The sequence below is a fragment of the Mrakia frigida genome (assembly GCF_051309035.1).
Source record: "Mrakia frigida strain ATCC 22029 unplaced genomic scaffold BDY24scaffold_10, whole genome shotgun sequence".
NCBI lineage: Eukaryota > Fungi > Basidiomycota > Tremellomycetes > Cystofilobasidiales > Mrakiaceae > Mrakia > Mrakia frigida.
In genome coordinates, this window is record NW_027481271.1 from 711,557 (window position 1) to 735,852 (window position 24,296).

At 53.9% G+C, this 24,296-nt stretch overlaps 7 protein-coding genes across 7 annotated transcripts; 3 read left to right on the top strand and 4 right to left on the bottom strand.

The window, feature by feature from the left end:
* Positions 1 to 2,008: 2,008 nt before the first annotated feature.
* Positions 2,009 to 2,257, bottom strand: REG1 (protein phosphatase regulator REG1; the record flags this gene model as incomplete). Its single annotated transcript, XM_076637348.1, has 1 exon — positions 2,009 to 2,257. One exon carries the CDS (start codon positions 2,255 to 2,257, stop codon positions 2,009 to 2,011), a length of 249 nt encoding a protein of 82 aa, XP_076498084.1.
* A 285-nt stretch (positions 2,258 to 2,542) lies between these two features.
* Positions 2,543 to 2,932, bottom strand: BDY24DRAFT_385029 (uncharacterized protein). Its single transcript, XM_076639904.1, has one exon. The coding sequence runs from the start codon at positions 2,865 to 2,867 to the stop codon at positions 2,550 to 2,552; it is 318 nt and encodes a 105-aa protein (XP_076498085.1). The 5' UTR covers positions 2,868 to 2,932; the 3' UTR covers positions 2,543 to 2,549.
* BDY24DRAFT_385031 (WD40 repeat domain-containing protein) lies at positions 2,914 to 5,608 on the bottom strand. The gene is made up of 9 exons (XM_076639905.1): positions 5,421 to 5,608; positions 5,199 to 5,341; positions 4,779 to 4,832; positions 4,599 to 4,671; positions 4,377 to 4,495; positions 4,101 to 4,208; positions 3,914 to 4,006; positions 3,714 to 3,820; positions 2,914 to 3,607 (listed from the first exon to the last, which is right to left on the bottom strand). The coding sequence occupies exons 1-9, from the start codon at positions 5,520 to 5,522 to the stop codon at positions 3,198 to 3,200; spliced, it is 1,209 nt and encodes a 402-aa protein (XP_076498086.1). The 5' UTR covers positions 5,523 to 5,608; the 3' UTR covers positions 2,914 to 3,197.
* On the top strand, positions 5,603 to 6,988 carry DIB1 (U4/U6-U5 snRNP complex subunit DIB1). Its single transcript, XM_076636569.1, has 10 exons — positions 5,603 to 5,703; positions 5,771 to 5,781; positions 5,869 to 5,913; positions 6,013 to 6,134; positions 6,223 to 6,232; positions 6,314 to 6,347; positions 6,416 to 6,463; positions 6,533 to 6,630; positions 6,726 to 6,743; positions 6,817 to 6,988. Exons 1-10 carry the CDS (start codon positions 5,669 to 5,671, stop codon positions 6,822 to 6,824), a joined length of 429 nt encoding a protein of 142 aa, XP_076498087.1. The 5' UTR covers positions 5,603 to 5,668; the 3' UTR covers positions 6,825 to 6,988.
* Positions 6,819 to 11,734, top strand: BDY24DRAFT_22367 (uncharacterized protein). Its single transcript, XM_076636576.1, has 6 exons — positions 6,819 to 7,259; positions 7,440 to 7,526; positions 7,668 to 8,380; positions 8,514 to 8,778; positions 8,860 to 10,368; positions 10,445 to 11,734. Exons 1-6 carry the CDS (start codon positions 7,153 to 7,155, stop codon positions 11,409 to 11,411), a joined length of 3,648 nt encoding a protein of 1,215 aa, XP_076498088.1. The 5' UTR covers positions 6,819 to 7,152; the 3' UTR covers positions 11,412 to 11,734.
* An 85-nt stretch (positions 11,735 to 11,819) lies between these two features.
* Positions 11,820 to 19,971, top strand: BDY24DRAFT_385043 (HAMP TYPE histidine kinase). The gene is made up of 49 exons (XM_076639906.1): positions 11,820 to 11,921; positions 12,111 to 12,708; positions 12,917 to 12,932; positions 13,019 to 13,092; positions 13,176 to 13,240; positions 13,314 to 13,325; positions 13,429 to 13,540; positions 13,632 to 13,647; positions 13,722 to 13,792; positions 13,865 to 13,937; positions 14,004 to 14,059; positions 14,131 to 14,202; positions 14,278 to 14,340; positions 14,420 to 14,428; positions 14,500 to 14,571; positions 14,651 to 14,696; positions 14,767 to 14,786; positions 14,855 to 14,902; positions 14,981 to 15,062; positions 15,127 to 15,218; positions 15,296 to 15,328; positions 15,398 to 15,424; positions 15,490 to 15,530; positions 15,607 to 15,682; positions 15,758 to 15,904; positions 15,981 to 16,037; positions 16,119 to 16,127; positions 16,204 to 16,409; positions 16,473 to 16,498; positions 16,566 to 16,793; positions 16,871 to 16,880; positions 16,954 to 16,976; positions 17,042 to 17,164; positions 17,240 to 17,445; positions 17,526 to 17,677; positions 17,753 to 17,765; positions 17,840 to 17,923; positions 17,999 to 18,017; positions 18,092 to 18,099; positions 18,184 to 18,242; positions 18,315 to 18,558; positions 18,638 to 18,810; positions 18,879 to 18,933; positions 19,005 to 19,114; positions 19,184 to 19,261; positions 19,328 to 19,364; positions 19,430 to 19,534; positions 19,606 to 19,627; positions 19,705 to 19,971. Exons 2-49 carry the CDS (start codon positions 12,160 to 12,162, stop codon positions 19,770 to 19,772), a joined length of 3,987 nt encoding a protein of 1,328 aa, XP_076498089.1. The 5' UTR covers positions 11,820 to 11,921; positions 12,111 to 12,159; the 3' UTR covers positions 19,773 to 19,971.
* A 1,165-nt stretch (positions 19,972 to 21,136) lies between these two features.
* Positions 21,137 to 24,099, bottom strand: BDY24DRAFT_414117 (glycosyl transferase family 90-domain-containing protein; the record flags this gene model as incomplete). The annotated part of the gene is made up of 14 exons (XM_076643268.1): positions 21,137 to 21,211; positions 21,287 to 21,413; positions 21,497 to 21,595; positions 21,686 to 21,738; positions 21,820 to 21,900; positions 21,992 to 22,327; positions 22,432 to 22,574; positions 22,649 to 22,774; positions 22,844 to 22,983; positions 23,052 to 23,105; positions 23,198 to 23,350; positions 23,428 to 23,543; positions 23,642 to 23,965; positions 24,088 to 24,099. The coding sequence occupies 14 exons, from the start codon at positions 24,097 to 24,099 to the stop codon at positions 21,137 to 21,139; spliced, it is 1,839 nt and encodes a 612-aa protein (XP_076498090.1).
* Positions 24,100 to 24,296: the final 197 nt, after the last annotated feature.

The following is a 24,296-nucleotide window of genomic DNA, read 5'->3' on the forward strand; positions in this document are numbered from 1 at the left end:
TTGATGCTTGGAGGTCGAGCTCCTCGTCCTGCTGGAGGACTGGTGAGGATCGAAGCGACCGGCTGGGACGAGGAGACGATGGGCGACGATGAGACCGAAGGAGAGATGGAAGCTCCTCCTCCAGAGTTGGATCGAGAGGGGACTCGGTCCGAAAGGGAGGTTCCTGAAGAGCTCCTGACCGCCGACCGACCTCGGGTCGTGTTCTCCTCGCTTTGAGCGTGGACGCTGACGGGGAGTTGACTGATGGGAGTGTGACCGGTGGATCCAGAGACAGGAGGGAGGAAAGCCTGAGGAGCCGCTCCCGAGGGAGCTGCGTTGATGGAGGTGTTGGACGAGGTGTGAGCCGCAGAGGAGTTGGAGGGAGGAACGAAGTAGGAGGTTTGAACTTCGGGAGAGGTGGACGGAGTGACAGGGCCGGATCGGTTCTTGAGGATGGAACGGGAGGGAGTAACGTTGACTCGTTGAGGGAAGTCGGAGGTGGTTGGGGAAGGGGAGGGAGTGGTGGTTCCGGACGAGCTGTTTCCGGAAGGAGGAGTGGTCGTGTTTCCGCTGGATGAGGTTTGAGGAGGAGCAATGGAAGCTCCCTTCCTAGGTACGGATACGGACGAAGCTGGTGCTGTTTGGTTGACCGAAGTAGAGGACGAGCTTGGGCTGTTGGACGAGGTTTCGTAGTGACCAACGCTCCCAACTCCCGAAGGAGCGACGCTGGCTCCTCTCGACCCCAGAGGGTTTCCTCCTGCGGCTGACCTTCCCCCTCCTCCTCCAATGCTGTTCCCTGAGGCTCCTCCGCCTCGACCAGGTCCTCCAAAGTAGTCGTACTCGTCGTCGTCGTCGTCGTATTGAGCTGCCTCGATCGAGCTGGGGAAGTCGTAGCCTCCTGCTGGAGCTGGACTGGTAGCTGCCTCCGACGATGTCCGCGACGACTGCTCCTGAGCGTTGTATCTCGACGATCCGGAGGTAGCGTTTCCGGTTCCTCCTGGAGGGACGAAGATGGTCGAGGTCTCGAGCTCGTCTCCGGTCGTCTTCAACCGCGCGGGAGCGATGTGAGCGATGGTGAAGTGCTCCTTCTCGCTCTGGATGGACGACTGCCGACTGATGGTAGGTCGGAGGGAGATGACTGAGGAGGTGACCGACGAGGTGGATCTCATCTCGAGAACATCGTCGTCGTCTTCATCCTCGTCGTCCTCGTCGTCGTCGAAGTCTCGATCCGGAGAGATGGAGGTCGGCTCGTCCAACGAGATGCACTGCTCGACGAAGGTGTTGAACGAGATGTGCTTCTTTCCTCCTGGTGCTTCCGAGTCGGGCGATCCGAGAGCGGGAGGGTAGACGGGTCCTCTGGAGGGTGAGTTCTTCCTCGAGACCGAGTTTCGACGGAAGATGTTGGTGTCGGATTTGGTTTGGAGGAGCGAGTAGCGCTGCTCCGCGTCTGCTCCTTCAAAGTCGTCCGAGTCCTCGTCTCCAAAGTCGAGGGATTCCAGAACGGGCGAGGAGGGCATGGGGGTGGTGAGGATCTCGGAGAGGGTTCGATGCTTGAGGATTGGTTTCTTTCCTCCAGCTTGAAGGAGACCGAGTCGTTCCTCCGCTGTAGCGACCTTTGGAGGAGGAACGGCTTCGACGGCGGTGTGAAGAGGTCCGTAGAGCCAGGTGACGTCGGAATCCTTGAGCCTGAGAGAGAGAGAGAGAGAGAGAAGAGGAGGGAGAGGAGAGGAATGAGGTCAGCTGAAGGAGAAGAGGGAGCGAGGAGGAGCGAGGTTGAGAGAAGGCCCAGCCGAGTTGAGATGCGACTTTTTGGACGGAAAGGGTAAGGAAAGATCCGCTTTCTTCACGGCTCTCTATATCTCAAGCTCTCTCTAGCTCTCTTGATGAAGACGGATCTCCATCTGACCCGTTCGATGGCTGTTCAAAGACCGAGAAAGGGCGCTCGGTTCCCAAGCCTGCCTTGCCTCCTCCTTCGCTCCCTTCCTCGCCCTCTGTTTCCCGCTTTGGTTTGTATAGAAAAGAAGGGAGCTTACCAGTTGAGCGTCTCTGGGCTAATCGTCTTGAGCTTGTTCCTCTGCTTCCACCAGGTTCTCCAACTGGCGTTCTCCAATCGAACTCCGTTTGCGACCTCGTTCTTCCTCCTGGTTATGGATCTCCATGACGCCCAAACGTCCTCCTCCTCCCACGTATGACTGAGGTAGTCTACGCAGATGGACGGCAATCGAGTTTGAAGATCTCCGTCGTCAGGTTGATGAGGTGTCGCTCCAGGAGAAGTCATGGGAGGAGCGGGCAGGTACTGAGCCATCGTTCCTGAGAGAAACGAAGGAGAGAGAGAGGGAGGAGAAGGAGGGAGGGCGAGGAGAGGAGAGGAGAGGGAGGAGGACGAAAGAGGGTTCGTTAAGGAGAAAAGGAGTCTCTATAAGCCGAGAGACTAAGAGCGAGGTGGTAGTAGGGCAGGAGTAGAAGGGTAGAGGAGGGTGAAGAGTGGATGTAAGAGGGAGGGAGAGGGAAGGGAGAGGGTCGAGGTCAGAAGGAGAAAGGCGAAATCGGCACTTTCCTTCGTTCGTCTCTCAAAACTCACCGTCACGGCCGCGCAAAAACTTTTCCATCCTTGAAACTTTCACGCATCCCTTCTCACTGAGAGAAAATGAACAGAGAAACTCTCGTCGTGCTTTTCTTCCCTCGCTGCAGAGCTCCGAGTTTGGCGCAAAGGCTGTAATGCAAAAGGACCAAAGGCGGAGAAGGTGAGAACTCTCTCGATCCTTGGAGGAGGGCAAAAAAGATGTTTGGTTCGAGCGGCAGACGAGGTTTTTCGAGACCTCCCAAGGCGGGCCTTCTGGGGATCGAGGAAGCAGGATCGACAAGAGAGACCACGAGTGAAGAAACATCCTCGATCTCTTTGGGAATCCTCAGGCCCGACGAACGATGGAGGGAAGAAGACGGAGGAGTGGGACGAAACTCGACGTCAGCCCTTCTCTCGCGAAGTTTCTCCAGTTCTTCGATGGTTCAGCTCTCTGAGGAGTAGAGTAAAGCAAAGATAATGTGGCTCTCGATACGAAGTACGGCAAACCTGCGAGGAAAGAAGAGCGATAGGAGATCATCGGAGTGCTTGACTTGTTCCCCTTGCGCACGCGTCGAGCCTCCTTTCTTCCTTTCCTCCCCCTCCTCCTCGATCTTCTCGACGCGTCCAACAGGTCCCAAAAGAGGCAGGAAGAGCCTTACATATCTTCGAAGAAAGCTCCTCTGGCGTTCCTCTCCTCCTCCTCTCGATTCGCAGGCCTCTTCTCCTTCCGCTTCTCTCTCCCCTTCTTCACCACCACCACCTCCTCAGGCTCCTCCTCTTCGTCCTCCGCCTTTTCACTCTCGCTTCCGTCCTCAGCGTCCCCAGCCATATCCTCGTCCGAGTCCTCGTCCAGTCCAGCAGCAGCAGCTCCTCCCATCTCGACGTCCGAATCAGCACCATCACCCGACGCGTCCGAATCATCCTCGTCATCGGAGTCGTCAAAGATATCTCGGACGTCGGTGAGCTTGACGCATTCGTCGTGGGAAGCGGAACCGAGGATGGCCTTGTCGTGGGAGAGGGCGAGTCGTTCGATGGGGAAATCGTTGTGATGGGTGATGACTCCCACTGATGGGCGGTTGAGAAGAGAGATGAGTCAGTGAGCTGAGTGACGTGGAGGTCGTCTCGAGAACATTGGCGACGAGACGTTGAGGCGAGAGCAAGATGGACTCACTCAGTTTATTCGGCAGAATCGAGACAATCCTGACCATCCCGTCCGAGGAACCAGTAGCAACGACGTCGTCCGAGAGAGGGACGATCGTTTCTATCGAATGAGGGTGCCTGTCGGTTACACAAGAGAGAAGAAAAGAGGGAGAGTCAGTCGGCGAGAGAAAGACACGAAGGACGCAAGGAGAGCAGGAGAGCTTGACTCACCCAGGTATACGATCCACACAATCTCCGAACCCTTTCGAACGATCCCAAACTGACAAGATACCCATGGATGAACCCGTGAGAACCTTGGTTCCGCTGGAAAGGAGGGAAGAAGAGAGAAGTCGAAACGTCAGTTTGAGCGTGGTTTTGTTTTCGAGGAGGCGAGGGTATGGAGGAAGGTCGGACGTACCTCTTGATAGCCACACAACTCAGCAGTTCGTCGTCTTGACTCTCGGAAACGCTCAGTGGGGTAGGTTTCGAGCTTCGGATGTCGATGACTGAAAGAGTCGCGTCTCCGCTGGGGGAACGCGGGAAAGCGAGAGAGTGGTGGGTCAGTTCGATGTTTCTTCGGTCAAGGTCTTTTTGGTGAATAACATCAAGTCATCCTGAGGAGTATCCTTGGAGTCCTTGGGGTGACTTCGGGCTTTGAGGAAGACGAAGGAGGCGGGGAGAACGACGGACTCACGAAGTGGTAATCAACTGCTTCTTGTCTTCGAAGAAATGGAAATCGGTGATGTAGTCCCAGTGATGGTTATACGACTTGACTGCTGTAGGTCCTGCAGGTTTGATTCGAGGATCCCAGAGCTGATCAATCGACAAGAGAGGGGAAAGGGTCAGCTCGACGCGTCGAAGCTTGGGCTCACTTTGTCCCTCGAGCGAGAAGACATGAAGCAGAGACGAAGCTTACTTTCACGACTCCGTCATCGTCTCCTGTCACCAGGCATGTTGAGGTAAGGTAGGCAACTCGGTTGATAGCTCCGCTGTGAAGAGGAACGAGAGGGAGAGGAAGAAGGTCAGAACGAGCCTATGGGGACGAGGCGGAAGCAAGCTCTGAGGAGATATGTCTAAAGTACGACAAGGGACTTACTCGTGAGCGTTGGCGATGTTCGAGATGATGGTTCCGGTTGCTGTGTCGATAACGCTGAGGAAACAAAGCGGGATGAGAGAAGGAGAGGGTGTGAGCGCGGCGTCGCACGGGTGAAATCGTCGAAGCTGAGGATGAAGTGCATGAAGCGGGATGAATCAAGACTAGGAGATGCGAGGCGCCTATGATGTCCAGATTACGAAGCTAAATCGGAGATGAGGCTCTTGGAAGAAGCCATAGAGCTCCAAAACAAAAGTCAAAGGGAAGGGAGGTTGAGCTCGCCCTTCCCTTGGACCCGCCATTCTCGACCCTCTAGCTCCTTCCCTCTTCCACCAGAGAGCAAGATCTGAAGCAGACGCAACACTGTAACCCTCCTAATCTAGCGCTCTCGTGGAAACGAGCCTAAACGTGAGTTGGACTAACCTCAAGTTCCTCTCCTTCCCGACGGCAAAAAGCTGCTCTCCTCCCTCTCCCAAAGCGAGACCTCTACAACTCTTCTTTGATGGAACAGCCGAGAAGACCTCCTCGTAGGTGATCTCCTCTCCCTCGAGGTCGTAGTTGAAAGCCTGAAAGTGGAAAGGAAGGAGAAGGAGTGAGCTCGGAAACCAGGGAGGGAAGGAAGGAATTGGGAGAGTGCGAGCTGACCTTGACCTCTCCTGTGAGGAGAGCGGCGTAGAGAGTGTTGCGAGTAGGGTGGAAGATGAGATCGAAGACTTGATTCGACAGGTTAATGTCTACGGACGACATGGTAGGGATAGAAGGAAAGTCGAGAAGTGGGTTGGGTCGTCGTTTGGAGCTGAAAGGAAGGGAAGGAGAGTTGAGAAGTGAGGTCGAATTCGGGCGAGGCCACTTCTAACACCCACTCTCTCTCCACCGAGGAACGCTTCAACAACATGTCGTACTTCATGACCCATCTCCAAACGGCCTGGTGCGTACCTTCGAGCTCACTTACCTGAAAGAATCATACTGATCCGGCTCTTCCTTCGCTCGTACAGGCACGTTGACCGTCAGTCCCTCCCACCGCGACCTCCACTTCTCTCCCCTCTTTTCCTTCCGTAGACTGACCCAGGGCTTCTTTCTTCGAAACAAACAGAGGCCATCTTGTCGGAAGAGGATCGAGTAGTCATCTTGCGGTTTGGTGAGTCTCAGTCTCTTCCTGGAGGCTTGTAGGGAGGTGTCTGTCGAACGAGTCGAGCTCACCCTCCTTCCCTTCCCTTCCTCCCCTCCCTGCTTTCAGGAAACGATTGGGACCCCACCTGCATGAAGATGGACGAGACTCTCTACTCGGTTCAAGAGAAGGTTCAGAACTTTGCTGTTATCTACTTGGTTGATATCACCAAGGTCCCAGACTTCAACAAGGTGAGCTCGAGATCCCTTCCTCCACCACTCCAGCGAAAGAGAAGAGAGCTGACTTGTTTCGCTCGTGCTCGCTCTTTTCTCAACCTAGATGTACGAGAGTGAGTCCATACTGTTCCTCTGGCTGTCCTCTGTATCCCCAAGCTGACCATGCTCATTTGCTTCTCGGCGCTGGCTGAAAGTCTACGATCCTTGCACGACCATGTTCTTCTACAGGTTTGTCGTCTCTCTCCTCTCCCTGAGCCCTCGTCTCTCGTACTGACGTCTCATATTTTATCCTACAGAAACAAGCACATCATGATCGATTTGTCGACGGGAAACAACAACAAGATGTACGTTCCCTCCTTTCTGCTCCTCGACCACGACGCTGAACTGACCTCTGTTTTCTCCTCTTTCAACAGCACCTGGGCTGTTTCCGACAAGCAGGAGCTGATCGATCTCATCGAAACCGTTTACCGTGGTGCTTCGAAGGGTCGTGGTTTGGTCGTTGCTCCCAAGGGTGAGTCTAGACGAGCTTCGACTGGAAAGAGAACAGATCGAGACGAGACGACGCTGACCTCCCCTTCTCGTTTTCCTCCTTTCTCTTGTCCTCAGATTACTCGACTCGTTACAGTGAGTTGATGCGAGCACGAACTATCTTCCCTGCTCTTCCCATGCTGACCTCCGTCTTTTCCTCCCTTCTCAGAGTACTAAGCGATTCGACTTGTCTCGACTCGGACTTCACTCATCTCCTCTTTTCTCGTCCACGATTTTCTCTTCGTTTTTCATACCCCTGCCTTCTTCTTCTCTCTTCTATCATACCCTTGTTGTTTCTCCCTTTGCCTGATAAACCGAATGTATTCGGCTTCCATCGCGACGAGTTGACGTCTCTTCGAGATCTCCGACCTCATTCGAGTCTCCTCAACCCTCCACCATCGCCTCCTCCCCTTCTCTTCTTTCTTCTCGTTGAAGAGCAATGCTCTAGTGGAAGGAGTCCATACACACGTCAAGACTCTTCTCAGAACCACCATATCGTCCATCGATGCCTCCATCAGCAGCAGCGAAGGGAACAGAGACTCCGGTCGTTGCGAAGACGAGGCCTCTTCAGAGCTCTTCTTCGTCCAGTGCAGACACTTCTCAGATCATTAGGTGAGTTCGGTGCTCATGAGAGCTTTTTCTCTCCTTCCTGGATGCTTCTTATTCCTCGGCATAGTAGCTTGGAGACAAGGAGGAAAAGAAGGAGCTGCTCTCGATTGAGCTCAAAACACACCCATCTCTTCGAGCTGACCTTCTCTCCTTCCCTTTCGCTCTCCGGGTTGCTTCTCGCAGGGACATCAAAGGACTCAACTTGGGTCTCACCAAAGCTCTGGAAACTAAACCTCTTTCTGACCCAGACGTCGAGTTCCAGAGGCAAAAGTGAGTTCTTCAGCTCTCTTCCCAAGCTCATCCCTCCTTCTTCCTTCTGGCCTCTCGCTCTCCTTCTACCTCTACCCGGGACGGTTAGCTTGCTCGCAGAGGGCTAACACCACTCTCTGCTTTTTGATTCATGTTCGACAGTCTCCGTCGTCGCTACCAAACTCTCCTCTTCTCCCATCATCCTCACCCTTCTTCCTCCTCCCTCACCTCCCTCGAGCCATCACCCACCCCTCACCCTTCTCTCCTCCTTCACGTCGAAGGATTATGGATCCAAACCACCCACGCCATCATCGCTCTTCATCGAGCTAAAATCACCGCTCTCTCCAACCCTCCTCCACCGCCGTCCTCCTCTTCAAGGCCAGGTCGAGCTCCTCCTCCCACCGTCCCTTCCTCTGCTCGACACCATCTCCCAGCTGGAGCTCGTCCCGTCGAACTCAGGAAGCAGCTCACCAAGTTCAGAGCCTTCCTCTCTGCCGAAATCGCCTTTTACTCGACTCTCGCAGGTCGGTTCGTGAGGTCGCTCGGAGTCGAAGAAGCGAGACCGTTCTTGAGCTCGTTGGGCATCGTCGTAGCCGAGGGAAACGAGGTCGACGCTCTTCTCACGGAAGGAGCGGATGCGGGAGCGAGTATGGCAGGTTCTGGAGTGGGTGCGAGAGCTCTTCTAGGTCGGAAGGTGGTCACGAAGCTGCTCGTGTGCTTGGGTGATCTTGAGAGGTACAGGGAGATGTATAGCGAGAGGGAGAGGGAGCGGAAGGGAAGATTAGAAAATGGGAAGAGTGTTGTTCCTGAGGAGAAGAGGTTCGAGAGGGCTAGAGAGGTGTACGCGAGAGCTAGGGAGTTGATGCCTGAGAATGGTGAGTTTGAGATCGAGCTCACGTCGTTCCGCTCTTCCCTTCTCCCCTTCCTGTCCCCCTCTGCTTCGGCGTCATTCCGTTCATCTGTATATCTCTCCTAACCGAAGACTCGGCTTTGCTTCCCTTCTCGCAGGAAATCCCTTCAACCAACTCGCCGTCATCTCAACCTACGTCCGCGACCCCTTCTCTGCAACCTACTTCTACCTCCGAGCTCTCTCCATCCCAGACCCGTTCGTCACCGCCCGAGGAAACCTACAGAGTACGCTCAGGAGACCCCTGGATGCCTGGAAGACTGCTGGGAGAGGTGCGGACGTCGTTGTTGGAGGTGGAGTCGTCGAGGAGAAGAGGTTGAAGAAGGAGGTCGTCTTGTTGCAGGCGATGTTTACCTTGAAGTCTGGGTGAGTCCAAGATGTTTGCCCCATCGGAGCGTCGCTTGAGGCTTTGAATTGACTCCTTGATTTGTTTTCGCTTCCCTTTAGCCGATTCTCCCATCAATCCGCCGTCGTCCTCTCCCTCTTTCGTACCCTCCTCGTCTCTCGATCCCTCGCCGTCGACACCATCCTGCGAACCATCGTCCTACCCATCTCAAGTCACTGGGACGGCCTCTTCTCTCGACCAGTCCCGAGATCAGACAAGGATCACGCTCGATCCAAGATCAATGTCGAAGCTCCCGTCCTCGAACACGTCCTCGATCTGGTCTCTACGCTGCTCGAAGTGGCGACATCAGAGATCAAGGAGACCTTGTCGAGGGAGCAGAAAGAGTTGTTGGAGAAGGGATCGGTGGTTGGGGACGCAGAAGCTGGTGGCGAGGGAGAAGACGCGACGAACGCGTCGAGATCGGCCAACCTCGACAAATCCTCCCAACATCTCACTGCCGTCCTTCGACGAGCTCTTCCTACCCTCCGAATCGTCTCCAAATGGCTCATCGCCCACGCCGGATACCTCTCTCTAACCTCTCAGTCCCCACCGTCTTATCCTTCCACCTCCTCCTCGTCTTCCTCCCACAACCACGCCAACGCGTCTTCCTCCGCCATCCCTCCCAAAATTCACCACCTCTGGACGTCCTACTCCACCCTCCTCAACGCCCTCTTCGTCGCTTTCCCCTTCGCGGACCTCCAAGCGCTCGTCGGCCCGCTCGAGGAAGATCTCGAGATGAAGGGGTACGGCCCTCTCGGGAAGAGGATGGGAGAGAACTGGACGGGTGCGAGACTCGTGCTCGTCAAGGGAGTTGCGAAGAGGGAAGAAGGCGGAGGAGGCTTGCATCCGAACGAGGAGATGCTGATGAGGATCTGGGATCTGGAGAAGGACGGGAAGGGATTGGCGAGCGGGGAGGAGGGAGCTCGTCGTGCTGGGGTGTCGTTGAACGGAGGGAGGTTCGTGCTGAGGAAGACTCCAGAGGAGGAACGAGAGTCGGAGAAGGAGAAGGAGAAAGCGATGAACGAGGAGAAGGTGGTGGAAGAGGATGCTCGAACTACCGTTCCAGAACCACTCGTCGACCTCTCGGAAGAAACTCCCGTCTCTTCTCCCTCCTCTCCTCCTCCAGCCTCCCTCCGAGCTCCCATTCTTCCCACCAAGGTCGCATCCGAACCGACTCCCTCCCCCGAACCCACTCCCTTCATCGAACCCGCCATCGTCGAGCAACCTCCCTTGGTCGAGTCTCATCAACCCCCCAACATCGTCGACGAGGAACAGGAGGAGGAGGAAACCGAGGAGGGGGAAGCAGCTCTCGACGACGCCGACTCAGGTTCTCACGCTTCGGCCCTCGAACACGACCTCGAGCTCGCCTCAGTCAGCACGGAAACGGAAGACGATCCAGTCAATCGAGCCATGCGAGCAGCGTTGGACGATGGAGAGTCGGCTTTGGGAGAGGAGGACGAGTTCGCACAGAACGGAAGTCGAGGAGACTTCCAGGACGAGGACGAGGATGAAAGGATTGTTTGGCCTGCTCCTGTTGGAAGACGAGATACAGTTACTGCTGGTCCGACAAGGTAAGTAATCGATGTGCCGCCTTCCTCGCCTCTCCTCGATATCGACGCGTCGCTGACTCTCCTCTCACGTCTCCAGTCCCTTCGCAAGTGGTCTCCTACCCCCGAAACCTACCACTCCCATCGCCGCTCCTCGCTCTCCTCCTACCTCCAGTGGTCTCACCGCTCATGATCTTCTCCAGCAAATGTCGTCGTCGTCGTCGTCTTCGTCTCCCGCTTCGTCGAACCTTCAACGAGAAGGGTCCCGCTCGTCGAACCTCCTCTTCGGATCGAACCTCAACTCCAACATCAGCTCGATTTGGGGATCACCCGTCGTAGGAGGAGGCTCAGGAGGAGGAGCACCAGCACCAGCAGCCTTCGGAGAGCCGTCGAGAGCTGCGTCAGGGAACTGGGGGTCGTTCGCGTCGAACGAGGGAGGAGGAAGGATGCAGGAGGGAGGAGGAGGAGGCTTTATCGGAGGCCCAGGAGCTGTTCAGAACAACCAGTTCAACTCTTCTTCGTCGGCTCCTCAACACCAGAACTATCCATCGCCCGAACTTCGATTCAACAACGGTCCTCCTCCCTCGAACGGCTTTCCCTCGAACGGATACCCTTCCTCTCCCTCTCACCAAACCCAGTATCAGCAGCAACCCTCCCTTCCCCCTCAGCAGTATCAGCAGCAGCAGCAATCCGCCTACCCATCCTACAACAACTACCAGCCGAACCTCTACCCGGGACTTCCATCGACCAACGGAAATCCCTCTTCGACGTACCGACCCCAAGGTCTCGCTCCCTCGGGAGGTTTCCAATCCTACTCCACTCCTCCTCCTCCTTCCACCTCTCCCCTTCACGGCTTCCAAGGCCTTCAACAGCCTCGTCACTCTCCCTCGTCGTCCTTCGGCCAGCAGCAGCAACCTTGGAGCCAGCAGCAACAACAGTTCGCAGCTCCTCCTCCCTCCGCACCTCCTGGACTGGGACAGCAGCAGCAGATGTTCCCTTTGGGAATTCAGCAGACGTACGGAGGTTTTGGAGCAGCAGGAGGAGCGAGAGTGAACCCTTGGGGTTGAAGAACAGACGTCGAAGACGGAGAGCGGAGGATCGGTTTGAACTCGTTTAGTTTTTGTTACTCCTGCTTCGCTTCATCTGTTCGTAGTTCTCGAACTATCTTTTCGTCAATGCCTTTGTTCTTTGGCAGCAGCCGATGGGTCTCTAGTAGTGTTTTCGTGGAGAATGGTCGCGGGATGGATTTGGACGCGATCAGAGGAGGGCGGAGTTGTGGGTTGGGAGGGGGCGAGGAGAAGAAGCTTTCTTTTTTTTCGTTGACGATGATCTCCTCTCTCGATTTATTTTTCGTTTTCCTTCTTCTCTATGCTTTCTCGTTTATCTTTCACTGGAAGAGATAGCAGAGAAAACAAGGCTCTCTCAGGGCAAACGGACAAGCCAGGGCGCAGAAGAAAGACCAAACACCTTCCTCTCTCCCAACTTCCATTCCCTCCCCTTTCCCCTTCAGCACGCTTTGTTGCTGTTCTCCCCAACCGGGCAAACTTGAGACCCTTGAAGGATAGGACTAGTAAACGGTGAGTGTTTAGGAGCCAGATTGGACTAGGGCATTCAAGGATACAACGAGATCCAGCAGAGAGCACCCTCCGCTCCTTCTTTCGTTTCGTTTCGTTTTTGCTGGCTGGCTCTTTTACTCAGAGTGCTAACTCTGCTGTTGTATACTTCTCCTCTCTCTCTCTCTCTCTCTTCCTTGGTTGTTGTTGTAGTCCTCGCAGCTTTCATTCTCCTCCTCCCCTCGTTGCTCCTCAGCTCCGGATGGATTCCTCCTCCCTCCTCCCCCTTCCTCCGACGGATGAATTCCTCAATCATCTCTTACAACTCTTGAAATCAATCGATAACAACAACAACAATACCTCGTCTTCTAATCCATCGTCCTCTACCACTCTCCCTTCGCCCGCTTCGACTCCTCCTCCGTTGCCTTCCTTCGACGGACGTGGACGATCTTCCACAACGGACGCGATTGAATCCCACCTCCAATCGCTCGCTCTTCGTCTTCACTCGTCGGAATCCATCCTCCATCACGTTCAGCAGACTCAGCAGCAGCAGTACAGCTCACCCTCGGAAGGAGGAAGACTCGGCACGCCCGAGATCACTCCTCCCATCACCTCCTTCCCGGATCGTCACCAGAACCTCGTCACTTCGTCGCACCCGTTAGCATCGAGCATGTACACTCCTGGAGCGGGAGTGAGCATCTTGACAGCGGGTGGCAACATCAACTCGGAGGTGTTTGAGAGCGGGTTGAGTGCTTTGGAAGAGCTCAGGTTGCTCAAGGCTCAGGTTCAGGACGTAGCCAGAGTTTGCAAGGTGAGTGCTTGCTCTTCGGCTCGATGTATAGGAGGATAACTGAGGGAGAGAGAGAGAGAGCATCAAGAGAAGGATGTGCTGGCATCGCTGTCTCTCAGCTCAGGGGGGAAGGAAGGAGGAGGGAAGGAAGGGTGTCGTTCCGGTTCGTCTTTGAGCTCGAGAGCTAACCTCCTCCTCCTTCTCTCTCGTCCTCTTCGACCCTCTATAGGCCGTAGCTGCTGGAGGTATGTACCCTCTCCCACTTCCTCAGCTGTTGACAAAAAAGAGAAAGCTGAGACAACGCTTCAAACCTCCGTCCTTTGTTTGCTAGATTTGACCCAGAAGATCATCGTCCCCGTTGAAGGAGTGGTCATGATTGAGCTCAAGGATATCATCAACACCATGGTGAGCAGCCAGAGACGAACGAGGAAGGAAGGAAGGAAGGAAGGAGAGAGCTCGGATTGCTGACGTCTGGTTTGAGAATCCAGGTGGATCGACTCGCTCTCTTCGCGGTTGAGGTCGAACGTGTTAGTCTTGAAGTCGGAACGGAAGGGTGAGTGCTTTCCTAGCCCTCTATGTATCTCGAACAAGAACTGACCACTGTTTGAACCTTCTGGAATCTACAGAAAACTCGGAGGGCATGTCCTCGTCTCCCATCTCGGCGAATCAGAACGAGCTCTCCCTCTTCTCCAAGCTGATCACGTCCTCCCCTTCCCTTCCCTTTGCCTTTGCTTCGAACAGACAAGCCGTCGTAGAGGATGTCCAGGGAACATGGAGAGAACTCACCTCGGTCGTCAACAAACTTGCTGCCAATCTGACGTCTCAAGTACGAGCTATCGCTAAGGTCACCAAGGTTGGTCTTGTCTCGTTCGGTTCACGTCCCTCCTTCTGCTCGTGTGCTGAGCTCGTTCCGTTCATTCTTTCCTTTATCTCCTCCCATGTAGGCTGTTGCTCTCGGAGGTGAGTCTCTCTTCATCCGTTTCCTATCAGACCGTGCGAGAAGACAAAGATCTGATCGCGTCGTTCCCGTCCAGATCTCTCGCAAACTATCGACGTCGACGCTCAGGGAGAGATACTAGAACTCAAGATCACGGTTAATAACATGGTGAGCATCTCTCTCAACTCATCTTCGCACTCTTCGAACCGAAGCTGACCTGTCTTTGCCGGCTAAACGAAGGTGCTGCAACTTCGTACGCTGGCCGACGAGGTTTCGAGGGTTTCGTTGGAAGTGGGATCGCAAGGGAAACTTGGTTCGTCCCTTCCTCGTCCGTATCACTCCGAAGCATGACTAACCTTTTCTCGATTGCGTCTTGAAGGTGGACAAGCTGTCGTCTACGGAGTCGAGGGAGTTTGGAAGGAGCTCACGCTGAACGTCAGTCGCGTTTCTTTTCTCTCTTGCCCTTCGAGCATGGACTGATTCGTGATTTTCTGGATTCGAAACAGGTCAATCAAATGTGTGCCAATCTTACGGCTCAGGTCAGATCTATCGCTGGTGTTACTACGGCTGTTGCGAAGGTTCGTTCGACTTCATTTTTCGAGCTCGAGAAGCCGGATGCTGATTGAGTTTTGTTTGGTGTTTGGATCGTGCAGGGTGATCTCACGATGACTATTGATATCGAGGTCGAGGGAGAGATGGCTACGTTGAAGGAGACGGTGAGTTTTATTCGTTCCCTCGTCGAAAAGAAGGAGCCTCGAGCTTACGTTTCCTTTCCCTCCTTACCCTCTCGTTCAGGTCAACTCCGTGAGTCCTCCGCTCGTCTCTTTCGATCTAAATCGACAGTCCTTTGACCGAACACCCTCTCTTCTTCTCAGATGGTTGCTCAACTCACCACCTTCGCTCGGGAAGTCACTCGAGTCGCATTGGAAGTCGGAACGTACGGACAGGTCAGTTCGACGCGTCTTTCTTTCCTCTTCGCGAGTCTCTTTTGACTGCTGAACCTCACTGCAATATTTTTAACCACAGCTCGGAGGTCAAGCCGTCGTCGAGGGAGTAGAGGGCACCTGGCTCGGTGAGACTTTCGTTTTCTCCCAGAGCTTGAATCGATCAAACCGTGACTGACGCTTCCCCTTGCCTCGCAGATCTCACAACGAACGTCAACGTGAGCTCGGCACTCTCTTTTGCAGTTTTAAAAACCTGTGCTGATGCTCCTTCTTGGCGATATCGCAGAAAATGGCCGCCAACTTGACGAACCAAGTCCGAGAGATCGCCCTGGTCGTGAGTCTCGTCTCTTCCTTTCCTCTCCCGTTTCAAGCCAGAGCTGACCCGATCTTTCATCTCTTCGTCCTCATTCAGACCAAATCCGTCGCTCGAGGAGATCTTACACGAGTTGTCAGCGTTGATGTTCAAGGAGAGATTCTGGATCTGAAACTTACAGGTTCGTCCGCGTCTCTTTTCTTCTTTTTATGCACGCGGCTGACTCGTTTATTTGCCTTCAACAGTGAACGAGATGGTGGGTCAACTTACGACGCTCGCTCAAGAGGTTACTCGTGTGTCGCTCGAGGTAGGAACGGAGGGTAAACTTGGAGGACAGGTTCGTTTCGTTTCGATTCGTTCATTCTTTCGAGTCGAGATCTCGAACGAGCTGACTTGTCCCTTCGTTTATCCTAGGCTGTGGTTCATAATGTTGAGGGAGTTTGGAAGGTTCGTCCCTCTCCGTCCGAACGCTCGTTGAAAGTGTTGCTGACTCGAGCTTCCTCCTTTCCTTCGCAGGCTTTGACGGACAATGTCAACTTGATGGTTCGTTATTCTTGCTTCCTCGTTCGGTCCCTTCTCATCATGCTGACCCGATTCTTGAACTACAGGCTCTGAATCTTACGACTCAAGTACGATCTATTGCTGTCGTGTGAGTCTTCATTTGGCAATCTCTCGATCCACTCCTCGACGCGTCTTGACCTCCTTTCCGTTCCCTTTCCTCTCAGCACCACCGCCGTCGCAGCCGGAGATCTCTCGAAATCCATCACCGTCGATGCCCAGGGAGAGATTCTTCAGCTCAAGGTTCGTCTCGTTTCTCCAGCTTATCCTTTCCTTCGACGCGCTCGTTTGGCTGAGCCCGTCGTTTCGTTTCCGCAGAACACCGTCAACAACATGGTGGAGAGTCTCAACAACTTTTCGTCGGAGGTGACGAGAGTAGCCAAGGAGGTCGGAACGTACGGTCAACTCGGTGGGCAGGCTCGAGTCGATGGAGTTAGTGGAACGTGGAAGGATCTGACGGACAATGTAAGCTCGACCTTTCCTCGGCGTTTTGTTCGGGAGGCAAGCTGCTGACACCGACGTGCTGCTCGCTTTGTATTAGGTCAACATCATGGCTGCCAATTTGACTGTCCAAGTGCGAACGATCGCTCATGCTACTGTACGTTCTCCTCGTTCGTCTCTCCGTCGCTTCCGACTCTGCGTTCTGACCTATCTATCTTCTTCCCTCATTCTTCTATAGACTGCCGTCGTACGTTTGCTCATTCTCTTCCTATCACTCTCTCGTCACTGAAGCTCACTCTATTATCTCGACCTCTTCTTTCCAGGCTCGAGGAGACCTCACCATCAAGGTCGTCGGAGTCGCCGTTCAGGGAGAGATGCTCAACTTGGTCAACACAATCAACGGCATGATCGACTCCCTCGCCATCTTCGCTTCCGAGGTCATCTTCGTTGCTCGTCAGGTCGGAACGGAGGGAAAGCTCGGAGCTCAGGCGAAGGTTCAGGACGTCGAGGGAACGTGGCAGGAGATAACGTGAGCTCGTCTTTCCTCCCTTCTCACCTCAAGAACTGAAATGACCCCTCACTCCTCCCTCAGATCGAATGTCAACACCATGGCTCAGAGTTCGTCCTCTTTCTTTCCTCATACCCTCTTGACTCGAGCTGACCTCTCTCCTTCGTCTCGTCCTAGATCTCACCTCCCAAGTCCGAGCGTTCGCTCAGATCTCGGCCGCCGCCACCGACGGAGACTACACCGAGTTCATCACGGTCGAGGCCAGTGGAGAGATGGATTCCCTCAAGACCAAGATCAACCAAATGGTGTTCAACCTGAGGGAGTCGATTCAATCGAACACTGCCGCTCGTATCGCCGCCGAGTTGGCCAACAGATCGAAGTCCGAGTTCCTGGCCAACATGTCTCGTGAGTTCGAGCTTCTACGCTCGTCTGCCTATCCGGACCTGAACTGATCGCCTTGTTTCCTTTCGATGTTCTTCCAGACGAGATTCGGTGAGTAAGAGGTTCGAACGAGGCGCGTCTCCTCTCGGAACTGACCTTTTTCTTCCTTCCCTTTCTCTCGAAGAACGCCCATGAACGGAATCATCGGTTCGTTCTGTCCCCCTTTGTCAGGCTTCGATCTGAGCTGACCTTATTCGTCTTCTTGTCAACAGGAATGACCATCCTCACCCTCGAGAGCGAGCTCACTCGTCAACAGCGAGAGAACCTCATGATCGTCTCGACCCTCGCCAGCTCTTTGCTCACCATCATCGACGACATTCTCGATATCTCCAAGAGTCAGTTCATACTATCCTCTGTTCATCTGCCGACTCACACCTGACTGACGTCCTCTCCTTCCTCGTCGTCTTCAGTCGAAGCCGGTCGAATGACGATGGAACAGATCTCGTTCTCGTTCCGATCCTCCGTCTTTGGAGTCCTCAAGACTCTCTGCGTCAAGGCTGCCCAGAACAAGCTCGATCTCATCTACGACGTCGATCCTCGGATCCCAGATCAGCTTACGGGAGATCCTCTGAGGCTCAGGCAGGTCATCACCAATCTCGTCGGAAACGCGGTCAAGGTTCATTCTTTCTCCCTCCTTTCCTCTCTCGAACACGACGGAACGTAGGCTGACGTTTCGCTCCTTGATTGAAAACACAGTTCACTACCAAGGGTCAAGTCGCTCTGACCTGTCGACTGGTCGAGATCGAGGATGGAGTGAGCGAGATCGAGTTCTGTGTCGCCGATACTGGAATCGGAATCAAGCAGGACAAGCTGGATCTTATCTTCGATACCTTCGCTCAAGCTGATGGGTGAGTCCACATCCCTTCTTTCTTTGCATCCTCGAACTCTCAGTGCTGACTCTGGCTTCCTTCCCGTTCCCGAAGTTCGACGACGAGGGTGGGTCATTTTCTCTCTCTCTCGACGTTTCAACCTCGACTTGAGCTGATCAAAGCTTCCTTTTGCTCTTCCAGAAATACGGTGGAACTGGATTGGGATTGTCGATCTCGAAACGGCTGGTTTCGTTGATGAACGGTCGGCTATGGGTCAACAGTGACGTGAGTTGGAGACGCGTATTGACGAGGGTCTTGAACTTGAACTGACGACCTTCTCGCCTGTTCTCTCGTCTCCAGTACGGTCGTGGAAGTCAATGTACGCCTTCTATTCTCCTATCTTTGCCCTTTTCTGACGCTGACTCCTCGAAACTCTCCCGCACCTCGTCTCAGTCTACTTTGTTCGTCCTCCTGTCCTCCCTTCTTCGATCTCTGTTCCCTCGTTCTGTTCTGAAGGCCCATTTCCCCTCCTCTTCCCTTCGCAGACTACTCGAGCTGAAATCAGCGAGATGGCTCCTCCAACGATGCTGGAGAAGATTGCACCGTGAGTCCCCTCTGGTTCCTCGTCTCGTCGCTCGCTGCTCACCCTCTTCTTTTTCCCCCTCTCCTCCTGTAGATGGGCTGGTCGATACATCCTCATCATCGATACCCTCGGAGATCAGACCAACGTCCCCAAGGCTGTCGAACAGCTCAACCTCAAGGCCATCGTCATCAAGTCGGTTCAAGAGGTCTGGGTCGCTCCCAAACCAGAAGACAACACTCCTTCTTTCGATACCGTCATCGTCGATACCCTCAGCGTCGCCGAGAAGCTCCGAGAGGTCGAACACCTTCGTTATATCCCCATCGTTCTTCTTTCACCCGTACGTGCACCTTTATTGAACCATTGGACCGAGAACGAAGGCTGGGCTGATTAGACGCGTATTTACTTGTTTCTCTCAGACCATTCGCTCCAACAACGCTCCTCCTCCCTTCTTCAATCTCCCCGAGAGTCGTCGCCGTCTTCTCAACCTTCCTCAATCCCACGACGAGATCCTTCCTCCTATACCGGTCAAGAGCTGCCTCGACATGGGAATCACTTCGTATTGCACGACGCCGGCGAGCATGCAGGAGCTGTGAGTGTTTCTGCTCTTCGATACGTAACCCAGCCTTGCTTCGACTGACTCGTATTTCTCTTCGTCAGGTTCAACGCCCTTCTCCCTGCTCTCGAATCGCACACCGCTCTCCCAACGGATCAGGTTCGTTCTCGTCCCTCTTTTCTTTTCGACTCCGCATCGCCGCTGACGAGTCTCATTCTTCTTCTCTGCAGACCAAGGACATTCTTCTCGACATCCTGCTCGCCGAGGACAACAAGGTCAACCAGAAGCTCGCTGTTCGACTGCTGGAAGGCTGTGGGCACAAGGTCGAGATCGCCGACAAGTTCGTCTTCTTCCTCCTCTCCCCTCTCCTTCGAGATCTGACGTCTTCTTCTTCTTTCTCTTCTTGTAGTGGTCAAATCGCCGTCGACCTCTTCAAAGCTCGTCATGCTGCGAAGAACCCGTACCAGCTGATTCTCATGGACGTTTCGTGAGTCTCCTTCTCGTTCGTCGTTGTCCTTTGAAGTCGAGTTGCTGACCTTCGTCCGTTTCCCAGTATGCCTGTGTGCTCCGGTAAGGAGGCTACTCAGCAGGTGAGTCGTCTCTTCCACTTGAGACAGTCGAGCAGCAGCTGACTTCCTCTCCTTCCGTTCCTCAGATCCGAGTTATCGAGGAGGGTGAAACCCTCGAACGGACACCGATCATCGCCCTCACCGCTCACGCCATGCTCGGAGATCGTGAGAAGTGCCTCGAGGCCGGTATGGTGAGTGCTCTGGCCTCCTTCTTTGCCTCCCTCCTTCTCGTCCTAACCTCTCGCTTCCTTCGAAACTACAGGACGAGTACGTGACCAAACCTCGTACGTTCCCCTTCCCTCGTCCTTCTTCCCTCTCTTCTTCAACTCCGAACTGACCGTTCCTTCCTTCTCACTCACAGTACGACGAGCGGACCTTCTCGGGACAATCTCAAAGACTCTCAATCTTGCCGCAAACAAGAAGGCCTAGATTTCGGACGGTTCTCCTTTTCTTTTCTCTCTTCTCTTCTCTCCCTTGTTCGTTTCGTTTCGTTTCTCTCTCTCGCTACGCTGTTCGCTCGCTCTCTTCTTTATTTCTTGGTCTTTCGGATACTTTTGCGTTTCTGTCTCGTTTTCCTTCATTTCTGCGGTTCTCCCTCTATATTTGTATCGATCTTGGTTTTGCTTTCTTTCGTTCGAGCTGCCGAGAGAAAGGCTCGAGACGCGTCGGGTTTTCGATCCTTCGATCAAGTGAAGAGCCTGCGAATGCCTCGAGCATTCTTTCGACGCAAACAGCTATAGGTTACGTCCGTCGTGTGGTTCCCTGGTGAAGTTTACTGAGAAGGTTCAGGATGCGGTAGATTTGGGATGCACGAGCGCAGACAACCCCTTCGTCCCTTTCTTCAGATCGTCTGCTTATGACTGATCTTTTCCCCCCACAGCCAACTGGTACCCGTCAAGAGCGTATACTTTTTTCAGTCTCTAGATGCTGTAGTAAGAAGCCCTTCGCCAAGCGAAAAACGTCGACTCAAACTTCGCGCCTGAGTCAACGCTGCTCAAACGCGATGGCCCAAATCATTTGCGTTCAACCAGATCATCTGTCGAGGATAGATGTAATATGTCACGGGACCTGACGCTATTTAAAAATGCTACTTCGAAAAGACGAGACCCTTCCCGTCAGAAAAAGTGACCGCTCGAAGTTTCGGCCTGAACGACGCGTTCGACGAAAACGTCTGGACGGATGCTGTTCACCCGTTGTGCTAGACTGTATTACTGTTCAGATACAATGAAATTAGGGTCGTTTAGACAGCCAATTTTGAAGACATATTATGCTTTTCCCTGGCTGCACGAGAAGAGAACAGCGGCTGAGCTGGCGACGCGCCCTCGTTTCCCTCGATTTTTTGCAGGGAGACGATTCATGGCTTCTGAACTCTCTAGTATCAAGTTTACGTCTTTAGATCGCGAAATCTGCGAACTTCTAAGAGCTTCAGAGATGGGAAGAACGTCAAATGAACGGGAGCTCGACGAGTGAAGCATCACGTCGTCCAGTCGTCCACTCCGTTCGCCTGAGTCTTCCCTCCCCAAGTTCCAAATCTCTCTCCGCCTTCTCCTCTTCCCACTCAGAATAAAGACGGTGGTGGGCAGTGCGAGATTTGCATGCAGGGGGTGAAAAGGGGAGGAGAGGCGGAGGGGAGACGGGAGTAGAAAGCGGATCGATCAGGTTTGAAGGAAACTCGAACTGAAAGACTGATGCTAGTCTGGAAACCCCCATCGACAGGGATGGCTTTCGAGACTAGGAGAAACGGACAGCTGAGGCTGAAGCAACGGAAAGACCGATCCAGGCACGAGAAAAGATCATGGATCTGCGAATGTCGAAGCCGTTCTATCCTCCGACATCGCTCTATTGTACTCCATGAGTACGAGAATAGCCTGGATCAAGAGAGCATAGTTAGTTTCGGAGCCGAAAGAGAGGGGAGGAAAAGGGAGAGAGAGCTGTCGACTCACATATGCCTGTACGTCCTTCCACCCCCACCGTTCTAACACGAACTTCCTTCCGTGATCTCCAATCTCCTCTGCTAGATGCTGCTCTCCGGGTTGTGTATCTGATCCCTCGAAGAAGGATGCGATGTCGCTGGGGGGAAGGAAGAGGCAGAGAATCGAGTCAGGTTTCGAACCGACGCGTCCGAAGAGAAAGAAACGCGATGAAAAGCTCACTAAAGGTCCGAGTAGCTGACGCTAACTGGGATGTAGTGATACCAAGGGATGAGAGAGCTTGAGATCCATTCTCGATAGACGGTAGATTTGAAGACCACGCTGGAGGGGCAGGAAGGAAGGAGAGGACGTCAGGACGGGTTCGACGACGAGACGCGACTGAGAAGGATGGATGCAGGGGGGACAACAGACCTTCCCGATGATAAAAGCCGTCTGAAACGAGCCGACCATCCGTTACCGTCGACCTGAGATGAAAATAGGGGGAAAGAGAAACGCGTCAGAAGGTGGGGGTTGGTTCGAGGCGATGGTTCGAGGGATCGACTCACGTCGAGTAGATATCTGTACTTCGAAGCCTTATCAGCCTCTACTCTCGCCTTAAACTCAAACATCTCCTCCATCTCGGCACACTGCGATACATCGAACGAAAGAAGGAGGCAAGTCAGCAACGACTTTGCCGGATCGAGAAAGACTGTGAGACGCGTCGAGAGCCACACTCACCGATCCATCTTCCTCGTCGCATTGACTCGGCCCCGTCGAGAACCCAACATCCATCCACCTCTTATTCGCAATCTCACTCCCAATGATCTCCCTCTCTACTCCCCTCCCAGACCTCTTCGGCACCAAGACGTTCAACTCCGAGTCGAGATCATTTGCGAGGAGATGAAGTCGTTCTCGATGCGACGTCTTCCAAGGCCACTTCTTGCTATGCCAGGTTCCAGTAGTTGATCCTCTCCAGAAGACCTTGTGCTTGTCCTTCTCGGCATAGGGAATAAGAGCGGACGTCTTGTTGATGATGTCGAGCGAAGGGAAGACGACGTCCATGTGAGCGGAAGTCTGATGGTAGCCAGCAAAAGCGAAGAGAGAAAGAGAGAGATGTGTGTGAGTAAGAGGAGGAGAGTTAGAGAAGGGATCGGAGGGAAGAAGTGGAGCTGACGAACAGTAGACTGAGTGAAGAGAGGGATCAAAGGGAGAGCGTTGGGTCGTCCGAAGATGTATGTTCCGTGAGTCGCCTGGTACTCTGGGTGAGCGCAATGATCTGTAGCCGCCTCTGGAGACCAGATGAACTGCTTGGGAGCAGAGTCTAATTGAAGAAAAGGAAGAAAAAGCTCAGCGAGAGATGTCGAGACGCGTGGAGAGGGAAGACGGAGAGCTCACCGTCCTCGTCCGGAAGGAAAGGAACGCCACCTTGCAACGCAAGGGCAGAATCAGGTGGACAAGGGAACGACCATCCGAAAGCACTCTGCTTCGACTCGATAGCAGCTTGTTCCTCCTCCGACCAGACTGCGAAAAAAAAAGACGCGTCAGTTTCGACTTCGAAGAACGACAGCGAGGTTGAAGAATTGAACTCACGTTCTCCCCTCTTGGCCAAAGCAATCGATCTTTGGCGAACAGTATAGGTTGCTGAGCGCGCTGGTGAATCGTCGACGTTGAAGTAGACGGACATGTCGGGGATGAGGTGAACAATGGAGGCGAGGAGGGTGTTGAGATCTCTGCAACGAGTCGAACAACGTCAGTCCCGCTCCCGAACAGTTCGATTGAGAAATCAAAGCAAGCTTACTTTGTTCGATAATGACCGGCTCCGGCTGATCCACGGTTGGTAAGAGTTCCGTCCCTGCGAGGTCGAGACGAAGGAACGAAAGCGGACGCGTCGAGAGAGTCAGTTTCTTCGTTCGCCCATTCTCCCGAAGAAAAGGAAGAACTGACTTGATGTCAAAGATGGACGTCATGATCCGGTCATCCAGCTTTGAAAGTCTCGAAGCGAGAACAGGTCCAGGAAGGGAGAGGTAAGGGAGGATCGACTCGTAGGCCGCTGGATGGGGCCAGGGAACCACCTCGTTCTGTTGACACCACTCGAACCTGTAGCCAACGAAGGAAGCAAGAGAGGAGTCAGAATCATCACAGCTCTCCATTCACGAGTCGAGGATCATACATACCACTTGTCAAACCCAGCAGGAGGTGAAGCGTCGTTGAGCTCTCGATAAAGGTTGACGGCCTCCTGGAACGTCTTTGGTATCCGAGCCTTCTCCTTCGCAGCGAGCTCGCTAGCTTCCTACTCGACCCAACCAATACAACCAGTAAGATGCGATCAGCTCGATTCCATGAGCTCTTAACGCTCGCAGGGAGCTGCAACGAGGGAAGCGAACGAACCTCGATAAGAACTCGAATTGGATGCCTTCCCCTCCCCAGCTCCTCCTCCGGAACCACCATGAACCCATCGTCCCTCTTGTCGAATCTACTGAGCCCGTGCTTCCCACTATCCTTCTCCTTCAATCCACTTCCAGGGAGTCTTTCTCCTAGGGCTGGACGAGGAGGAGCGACAGCCTCTATCGGAGGAGGAGGAGGAGCTGAACCGTCTTCTGCTAGTCCTTGATCGTGAGGTGGGAAGTCGTGGTGGACGTGAGGGATTCCGACGGCATCTTCGAAGTCTTGGACGGCTTCCTCTGCGTGACGGTTGAGAGGGAGGATGAAGAGCTGGCGTTCGATAGAGAGGAAGGAAGGAGAGGAAGGGAAGGGAAGATGGTCAGCTCTGTTGGACGCGGTGTTGGTTTGATTCCCTTCCTCCTCCCTGGGATGAATTCTGAGCTCTACAGGACTTCTGGGAGCATGATGATATAGTTGTGAAGCTAGGAAAAGCGTGCGAAGGTGTACTCACGAGTGCGAAAAGGGTGAGAGGGAAGAGAAGGGACGTGAACCTTCTTGGAAAACGAGGTCGAAAAGGGAACTTCATCTAGCCCACGCTGAGGATTGAAAACGACGAGTAGAGTAGAGCAGGCGACCAGAGGCCACTCCTGAGGCGGGGAGA